This window comes from Nicotiana tabacum, chromosome 7 (assembly GCF_000715075.1).
Source record: "Nicotiana tabacum cultivar K326 chromosome 7, ASM71507v2, whole genome shotgun sequence".
NCBI lineage: Eukaryota > Viridiplantae > Streptophyta > Magnoliopsida > Solanales > Solanaceae > Nicotiana > Nicotiana tabacum.
In genome coordinates this window covers 121,059,745-121,070,031 of record NC_134086.1, presented here as the reverse complement: position 1 = coordinate 121,070,031, position 10,287 = coordinate 121,059,745, and the positions used below count along the sequence as shown (strand labels likewise).

Sequence of the window (10,287 nt, the reverse complement as noted above, 5' to 3'; positions counted from 1 at the left end):
AAAGACGAGGTTTTAACCATACATATCTGAATTTCGCCCCTTAATGATACTATAATGATCCCATAAATTATGTCATTTAGGCATATTATCAAACATCTTGTAGGCATAAATATTTACACCTCTTAACTATAGCATTGGTTCCTCCATCTATCACCGTTAACCAACAATTCATCACACTATTATTCTTTAACAATTTATACTTCTAACATCATATGTGTGATCAACCATTCACACCCAAACCAACAAAAATTCCATCAAATAAACACCTTTAAATCCCTACCATGTATTTAAATTGGGAATTTATGGCTTCCAACCACCATACAATAAGTTGTAATACTTGATTCATACTCATATTTCCATAATATATCCATATATGTGAGTCTAAGGGTGTAGGATTACCTTTTGGAAGAAATCTTGCAAAACCCTCCTTTGAGTTCTTGAAGGAATTTCTTGAAAATCTAAGGATTTTTAAGATCAATCCATGTTAATATAAGTGTTTGGGAGTAGTAATCAACTCAAAATACTCCAAAAATCTTACCTTAGGATCATAGGGATGAAGTTTGGGACGAAATCCCCTTGAGAGAGCAAGCCTTAACCCCAAAAATGAGTTGGGAACTCTCTAGGCCGGTCTTGGGGTACTTAAAAACCTTCAGTCGCGTAGTTCGCGCGTTGTTCGCGTGTTTGTTCGCGCGTTTTGCTGAGCATTCTGCCTCAGACGCGCGAAATGCGCGACTTCACGCGATGCTTCGTGCGATACTTCGCGCGCTCTGACACCTGACCAGTGAAATGGTCATAACTTCCTGTATACACTTCCAAATGACAAATGGTTTGTTGCATTGGAAACTAGACTCAAAGGGATTTCATTTGATAGGTTGTAGCTCACACAACTCCTTATATAACGAGAGATATTATTGTTCAAAGTGAGGCCTTGTGCGCACTTATTTACAACTTTCGTCTATTATGAAATTTCCAACTTGAAAAGTTCCCGTTAGCCATCCGAAATCATCCCGAGGTCCTCGGGACCTCAACCAAAAATACCAATACATCTTATAATATTATTCAAACTTGTTCCAATTATCAAAACACCTCGACTAATACCAAAATTATCGAATTACACCGAATTCAAGTCTAAGTTCCTTTAAAACTTCCAAAACGCGCTTTCGATCAAAACTCGACCAAAATATGTCCGAATGACTTGAAATTTTGCACACATATCCAAAATGGCATAATGAAGCTACATAAATTCTTGGAATTCCATTCCGACCGTCGGATCAAAATTTCACCTATCCGAATCATCCCCCGAAACTAACCGAATCATCGGAATTCAATTCTGAGCCCTCTAACTCACAAGTCAACGTTTGGTTGACGTTTCCAAACTAATTCTTCCTTAAAGAGACTAATTGTCCCATTTCATACCAAACTCGATCCGAATTGACTCAAATTCACCAAGTACACATATTGAAACATGAATAAGCATATAACGGGGAATACATGACGGAATTACAGGAGACGACGGGTCGGGTCGTCACACATATGTAGTATAAATTTAGGATTTTAATTCAATTTAAGCTATATATATATATTCGATATAATACTACCTAATACACTTATACTTAGTGCATAGTATAACGTAAGTATATATATTATATATATATATATTTATATAAGCTATATTCGGTATAATATTACCTAATACACTTATACTTAGTGCATAGTATAACGTAAGTATATATTATATATATATATATATATATAAGCTATATTCTATACAGTATGACCTAATACACTTATACTCAGTGCATAGTATAGCGTAAGTATATATATATTATATATATAAGCTATATTTATATTCGATATAATACTACCTAATACACTTATACTTAGTGCATAGTATAGTGTAAGTATATATAGTATATATATATAAGCTATATTCGATACAGTATTACCTAATACACTTATACTTAGTGCATAGTATAGCGTAAGTATATATATTATATATATATATATATATATATAAGCTATATTCGATACAGTATGACCTAATACACTTATACGCAGTGCATAGTATAGCGTAAGTATATATATATTATATATATAAGCTATATTCGATACAGTATGACCTAGTACACTTATACTCAGTGCATAGTATAGCGTAAGTATATATATATATATATATATATATATATATAAGCTATATTCGATATAATACTACCTAATACACTTATACTTAGTGCATAGTATAGCGTAAGTATATATATATATATATATATATATATATATATATATAAGCTATATTCGATACAGTACTACTTAATACACTTATACTCAGTGCATAGTATAGGGTAAGTATATATATATATATATATATATATATATATATATATATATAAGCTATATTCGATACAGTATTACCTAATACACTTATACTTAGTGCATAGTATAGCGTAAATATATATATAAGCTATATTCGATACAGTATTACCTAATACACTTATACTTAGTGCATAGTATAGCGTAAGTATATATATTATATATGTAAGCTATATTCGATATAATATTACCTAATAGACTTATACTCAGTGCATAATATAGCGTAAGTATATATATATATATATATATATATATATATATATATATAGAGAGAGAGAGAGAGAGAGAGAAGAGAGAGAGAGAGAGAGAGAGACACGATTCATAGTACTATTCATCCCTTGTATTACAAAAGTATTAACGGCTTATATTTATATTATTTAGATAGTAAATACAAAAGTGATTTTTAATTTTGACCATTGTTGACCTGAATAGAGACCAACTTTGGTCGCTATTTATTCAAGAATTTAGTTTAGCGACCAAAGTTGGTCGCTATATTTAAATCAGATTTAATTATATTTCATATAATATTTAAATTAATAATATAATTATTAAAATTGTATAACTGGGCCCCATTTAAGCGACCAAAGTTGGTCGGTATCTGCCTACCCTTTAAGTAGCGACCAACGTTGGTCGCCATTTTTATATTATATATATTTATATTTTATAATTTTTTTAAAATAATAATATAATTATTAAAATTTTGTAGGTGGGTCCCACTTTAGCTACCAACATTGGTCACTAATCTCAGTAAATGTTTGACCAAGAAAGTCTGACCAGTCCAGTCAACATTTTGACTAATATAGCAACCAAGTAGCGACCAACCTTGGTCGCTATTTTGTTTCTTTTATTTATTTTATTATTTTCACTAGTTTAGCGACCAAACCACAGACCAATTTTGATCGCTAAATTTTGGTCGCTTTTTTCCGGATTTCTAGTAGTGACACTGGTATTCAAAAGAAAAACTTATGAAATAAATTATTACCATGTTAAGAAAAAAGAAAAGAAAAACTTTATATGTAAGTAGTTTTGTTTGTCAAATTAAATAAACAACTTTATGCATGAATAGACGTCTTCAGTGCTTTTTTTGGGTTTTAATCAACATTTGGATGTACAATCTAGATATTAGTGATGATTAGTTGATAAACGAGACAGTAAAATAAGGACGACAGCAAAGTTAATTAAAAGGAAATTGCACAATTCACTACACTAAAGTGTAACACTTTTAACTTCTAACCTTCAAGTCGGGGAGTTAAAAGTTAAAAGACCACGCCAAAAAGTGTCATATTTCTGCATTCTTTTGCTTGTTTAGCCTGCATCTTTCATCTTCTCCACTTTTTTTTTTTTTTTTTTTGAACTCCGGGACACTTCTACTGTTCTACAAGTGAAACACCAAAGCAGTTTCTACAGAATTTAAATAGTAGCCTGGAAAAAGGTCATTTGTGCAAATGGTCATGATCTAAGTTGCTCGGACTCGGGTGCGGGTATCCGATACGGGGACGGCTCTGAATATCGAATTCAGCAAAATCTAAATTTTAAGATTCGGGAGTGCGGAACCGGATATGAATACGGGTGCGGGGATTCGGCTAATAAAAAATAGAGCTATAAAAATATTGTAAATTTTGAGAGATATTCTGTGAAAAACTTACATGAATATTGTAGAATTCAATCTTTTATTCTCCAAGATGGGCATTATTCTTTCATTGTCCTAAATCTGTTTTATTTTTGATTTTGAAAAATCAAAGTCTCAATTTTTCTCCCAAATTTGTCGATGGACTCCGATCAAAGTGTCCGAAGTCAGTTGACCGAATCCGAGACGTATCCCGTCCCTGTCCCTGTGTCGTAAGTCATATCGGGATGAGGACGACACCAAAATTGAAGAGTCCGCGCAACTTAGGTCATGATAAAGATCAAATTGTTAAAGAAAAATGAGCCTTTACAAAGAGCAACATCGTATTAGAATAGAGTCGTTGGAAAATAAAAATCGAAGTAAATTTGATACAAGACACAATGACAATGGTATGGAATTCAGAAATTTTCATTGATAACAGTCTGCAGGTTTATGTAGTTACTAGCCGTATAGGTGATATTGTTATATACTTTATATCGTTAAAGCTGCATTTACAAAGACTGGAAATGTACAAGAAGCTTACTACAGATACCATAAAGCACAGTACATGCTACAAGGATCAAAGATTAACTAGCTGATATGATCCACTTTCCCATTACAGCAGTAACAACTCCTCTTTATACGAGATATCGGATGCTTACTGGAGTGATCTAGAGGTCAAAACTGTGGCTGTTGAAATGGAAAATAGCCTGATGGCCTCTTCTTTGCAAGTTTTGCCTTCTGCACTCTTTAGCAACACTGGACTGAAGAGTAGGAGGACCACATACTATCACACCAATATCTACATTTCCCCAACTCTTTGCATGTGATCCAAATATCTCTGCAGAAAAAGGAGTTAAAACACATTGTCATGAAAATATAGTAGTACACATTGCAATGTTTCTCTAAATGTACCTTGGAAGTCTGGTCTTTCACCATATCGGATTGTATTAACAGATCGAGCCTCTTCAAGATTCTTGTGTAAAGAGATCTCGATATTCTGCTGCAGGATGTCGACCTTCTTTGTGTTGTCCTCTGGTTCCTCCTTCATTGAGGTTTTCCTTTCCCAAAGATGCCATAAAGCGATCACGAGACCCCCAAATATAACAACACTTGCAGCCATGCATCCAATCAACAAAAGCCCCTTGTACCACCAGTAATATATATTGTGTGGATTTATGTAGAAGATGTCTAATAATGCTACAGTGATCACCAACCCAATTGTGGACACTATGACATACAATCCAGACCATACAACATTTCCAGTACCAACCAAACCAGACATTCGACATCCCTTGAAGCCAGGGGAGATTGAGGGGTTCATTGCTTTGGATGTTTTACCCTCCTCCTGAGGACAAAAGAAGTCATAATTAACACATATAAATTGGGTGGTGATACATAAACAAAATGAAAAATAGGGGGAAAAACGAATACCAATGGAGGTTGTGATTCCCGAGTCACGAATGTTTGAATCTCAAGATTCAGTTTATCAGAGAAAAGTGGACAAATTGCCTCCATATCAACTGTCTCAAGAAGTGGGAGCTCATCTGACTTTTTTATAGCCCATACTATTAGTATATTTCTTGGCAGGCAAGGCTTGCTATCGTTGATACGGTGGAGGATATCACTCAGGATTGCTAGGAAAGGGGATATTCCAATTCCACCTGCTACCAAAATGAGATTTTCATACCTGAGAGGAGAAGCATGATCAAGCCAATTAATTAGTCAATGACATGATAACTTTAATAAAAGAAAATTGTATGCTCAACAGGTATGGCTGAGTATTTACATACATTAAGTGGTATGGTGATTCATGCCCATAAGGACCTTCAACAGACGCAGTTATCTTCCTATTTTGCTGCAAAAGGGGCTCCATCTCAGGTTGTTCAACCGAAAGATTCAAGATGTGTCCCTTCAGTTTTTCGGTCCAATCTCCAAGAACCTTTATGAGAATTGCAAGATGATGTTTCCCATCAAGAGGACTAGAGGAGACACTGAAAGGGTGCCACTGCAGCCAGGACAACTCGGGTACTTGTAAAAATATCCAGCCAAGGGCGTTGTAACGTAAATCTACATTATAAGAGAAGCAGTATTAGAATCATTGAAAAATGCAGTGGAAATGAAATTAGTTGTGAGATTTATATTTACTCGAAGGTTTTGCAAGAACAAGTTCAACGGTTCCACATGGAAAGCATGTGGCTGAAAGTATGTCAACAGTCTTTCGTGACTGGAAGAACCTAAGGAACCGATCAAGCATGAAAAGGAAGATTCCAGCACCAGCTATCATGAAGATGAAGTCACCAACATGCAAGGCCAGGAACACCACGAACACCACATATAGTTGGTGCGTATAGAAGAACAGTTCAAAGTTTTGTCTCCTTACTCCAGGAAGTGAAGTCACCCACATTAATAAACCAGCTGCAAGGCTGATAACTCCTGGAAGATTGGCTATTCCTACGCTTTTCCACTGGATTAGCTGCATTAAACACAGTGACAAAGTCCAAGTCTTCAATTTCTTCACAAAGATGCATTAATGTGATAAAGCATTAATATTTAAATTACAACTTAGTACAAGGGATCTCTATGGGCTAAGAAAATAATTTTCAGTTTTACAACTCACTTCCTCCACAAGGCGGCCCCGCATTGCCCAGCCAATCACATAGAACAGACCATGAAGGCTAAAAAGAGCCATAGTAAGATGTCCCAGCCAAACATGATATCGAGTGGCATGTTCAAAAGGAATATCTATAGCTCGAAGAAGAACTGAACCACGTGCAACAGGCAGAAACAGGAATGCTAAGCAGATTAATCCGATGAATCCAAAACGAAGGCCAGTTAGCTCCAGCAACAGAGCACTGGAAAAATTACAACAGCAGATATTAGTCGATCCTGTTATTAAAGGAGCCTTCAAGTCAACAACTATGTACTGGTTCTAAAGTCTGATATAAGAACTATGTGGCTAGAACTGCTTATATCCGAATTCTTTGAAACCTTTTCACATGGAATTCTCTTTATATTTAACAAGATGTGCGATTAATAAATTGAAGTGAAATAGAAGAGAGGACGGATAAAAAGAAGAGAAAATCAATCTATCTTTCCCAATTTAAAATCACAGGTGGACTAGAAAAAGTGCAGCAAATGAACTTAAAAGATTCTCACTTATATCAGTGAAGTTAGTAAGATCAAACGCATAGACAGAATAGCCTGGAATTATCGTATGATGCGGAAAGTTAACTGTACTAAACTTAACTAAATCAGTTTATTTTCATTAGACCGGTACAGGAATAAACATAAAAAAACAGGATATATTTATTATTTCAATAAGTCGAGTCTAAATTCTGTTTAATGAGGAGTAAATGAAATCTTTAAACAGGATCCAAAGTCTTGTTTAGCTAAAGCTTCACTAAATTGAACTTGTCAATGTTTCAGTACCTTCAGAATTCTATGCAGGCACATTTCTGGAGAAATAAGAGCTACTGTATAAGAAGATAATATAAGAACAAACATAAAATTGAAATACCAAACTAAATTAAGGGTGTTTTCGAGTGAAACATTTCTGAATATAGAGCAATTAAGGGCCAGAAGGATGCAGTATAAATAACTATAAAGAATCATATCATTTAGTTCTCTCTGAGAAGGCATAATGATTTATTAGCCCAGCCGCACAAGTATATATAATACAGTTATCTGGAAGGATGACCATTTTGTCAAGCCGGAATAAGATGGTCCAAATTATAGAACAGCAATAGGCCTAAATGAGCAGGTTAGCAACTACTTTCTCTTCAGACACATAGAAGCAAAAACAACAACAACAAAGTGTAGTCCCGCAAACTGGGGTCTGGGGATTCAGACACAGAAGCGAAAGTGAGAAATCAGACAAACCCAAACTAGCAGGTAAAATTATCGTGGCGACAGAATTACCTTTTCTCTTTCATGTCTTGTACATGAAACAAGGATAAGAGGTCAACATTCCGTATACTGTACATAATAACAGCCCAGATGATGTACACTGAGAAGAGTATAACTCCAATCATTTCTGCAGCTGTAACAACCCCAAATGGTCCATCCACCAGCACTGGGAATGTCCACAATCGAAAACTTGGACCTTTTGCAGTCTTCTTCCTACAACAATAAAAAAAATTCAAGTAACTAGACTAGTTCGAAACATCCACTAACTTCTAAAGGAGTTCTAAGAAATAAGAATCAAACTAGCAGATACACATACACATGGTGTTCATCTTCACCAGTGAGAACGAGGCGAATAGTTGCAAGAAATGCAATCATGAAAATTGGGAAACTGAATATCAAGAATATGCTTCCTGCAGTGCAACAAAAGCTGAATTACTTGCTAAGAAATTGGAAACAACGATACTTTCAAGTTGGATACAAACCTGTAGTCCCAAAAATAGTTCCTCGGGTGGCTCGAATAAATTTGCCTTGCAAATCATTCATGAATTTAGAAGGCAATAAGAAAATAAAAGTAGCCCATGCAATGAAGATCACCCACATTACTACTTTGAGAATTAACTTTGTTAATGACACCCAAAATGGTGTCTTATTGAGATAATCAAATTCATTTTGTTTCCTCAAAAGAAGAGGTTCTTGGCCTGAGAGTCCACCCATTTTAGAATTTTTTAAAGTTGGCACCAAATACACTCTTCAGGCCTGTTCTTAAACTTTATTAGGCCTATATCAAGCAACCCCAACAAAGTAGTTAATATATACAACAAGGCTTGAGAAAAAACCAAAGCCATCAACATTAGGCTATGTACAAAATTTAAGCAGAAATCTGGCAGAAATGAAGCCACAAAAATATTGGACCACTCAAAAATTATCCTTCCCCCCCGGGAAATAGATGAATACAGTTATAGAATATGTCTTTTCTCATTATTAATACTAGGAAAGGTCAGTTCATATTATTCTTCTTTTTTCTCGAATTCATATTTTCTCAAAATTGAAAATACTGACATTACATCAGTAGAAAGAAAGTACTAGTATAACATGTACCCATACTATCTCTCAAACTATAGTGGTGAATATCGAGTCATTCAAAAATCAAAATAGTAAGGACCAAAGCAAAGTGCGCAGCCACAAACACTAAAAGGGAATCACATAATTGACTCTAGTGCTTCTTCTTTCTATTCCCTTGTTTTAGTGTGATTTTTTTTTCTTGAGAAAAGAATAGGCGAATCAAATAAAAGTAAAAACATATGATTTTCGATCACCCCGTTAATTACTAGTACTGCGTAACTAAGATATCAAAATAAAGAAAAGGCTCAAATTAACTCCGTACAAAGCAATTCCATAATTACGATTTGACATTAAGAAACTAATGGTATGGCTCTTCGCATAGGTCAATTATTTGATTATAGCTGAAATTTCACACTTCAAAGTTAGATCATATAATTTATAATAAATATTATTTCAATGCAATAACAAGGTTGACAAGTGTACAATACTTAGAAGAGTATTTTGAAAAATAATAACAGCCACCGGGGAAACAAGTTTTTTTTTTGTCAAAGGGATATTATATTATATTAGCCAAACTAGTTAAACGGGGGTTACAATTGGGACGTTGCTGTGGTACCTTATGGCACCCGTTATTGCAATGTTTTGCATAATTGTGCTTTGATTATAACTCACAAAAGATCTAGGCAGTTCAGTTCCTAGGATGTCTGCCCAAAATATATCATTGGCAAACATCGGAGGAACTGCTAAAGACAAAGATTTGTTCAAAAAACTTTGTGCTGCTTCCTTTGCCAGCGCATCAACTACTCTGTTTTGCTCCCGATAGGTGTGCCTCACCGCCACGCTGCCCATCCTTTGGATTATTGATCTACATTCATAAATTAGAGTGTCAAAAATCAGATTTTCATTTATCAACATATTGATTGTTTCTCCTGAATCCGTGTCTATCTCTAGCGGAACTAGGTTGTTTAGTTCAGCTAATTGTAGACCTCTAATAAGGGTCTGAATTTCTGCCCTTGTGTTTGTTGTTTGATGTATGTTATTCATGTAGCCCAATATCCAATTCCCATTATGATTTCTGAAAATACCCCATGCTCCACCTATTCCTGGGTTGCCTTTTGCTGCTCCATCAGTGTTCAGATTGTAGGAACTTCTGGGTGGTGGTATCTATTTTAGCATGTTCTAATGTGTTACCATTTTTGGGTTGTTATTTATAAGCACATGGTACTCTGTTGCATTTGCTATGGTGTTGTTGGCATTAATGTGGTCCTGTTTGTTAATGAAGACATTGTTGTTCCTAGTCAACCAAATATGACAGAGGCAGAAGGAGAAGAGGCTGTCCC

At 35.0% G+C, this 10,287-nt stretch overlaps 1 protein-coding gene across 1 annotated transcript; it reads right to left on the bottom strand.

The window, feature by feature from the left end:
* Positions 1 to 4,384: 4,384 nt before the first annotated feature.
* LOC107760413 (ferric reduction oxidase 6-like) lies at positions 4,385 to 9,187 on the bottom strand. The gene is made up of 9 exons (XM_016578458.2): positions 8,368 to 9,187; positions 8,202 to 8,295; positions 7,898 to 8,098; positions 6,597 to 6,831; positions 6,125 to 6,452; positions 5,770 to 6,046; positions 5,411 to 5,666; positions 4,892 to 5,324; positions 4,385 to 4,817 (listed from the first exon to the last, which is right to left on the bottom strand). The coding sequence occupies exons 1-9, from the start codon at positions 8,597 to 8,599 to the stop codon at positions 4,648 to 4,650; spliced, it is 2,226 nt and encodes a 741-aa protein (XP_016433944.2). The 5' UTR covers positions 8,600 to 9,187; the 3' UTR covers positions 4,385 to 4,647.
* Positions 9,188 to 10,287: the final 1,100 nt, after the last annotated feature.

What these genes read in the sequence shown, in the direction of transcription:
- LOC107760413 (XM_016578458.2), bottom strand. Translation starts at nt 8,599, where the DNA reads ATGGGTGGACTCTCAGGCCAAGAACCTCTTCTTTTGAGGAAACAAAAT. An exon ending in GAATCACCATACCACTTAAT is followed by an intron (nt 5,667 to 5,769) that starts GTATGTAAATAC and finishes TTCTCCTCTCAG; the next exon opens with GTATGAAAATCTCATTTTGG. An exon ending in GGGAATCACAACCTCCATTG is followed by an intron (nt 5,325 to 5,410) that starts GTATTCGTTTTT and finishes TTTTGTCCTCAG; the next exon opens with GAGGAGGGTAAAACATCCAA.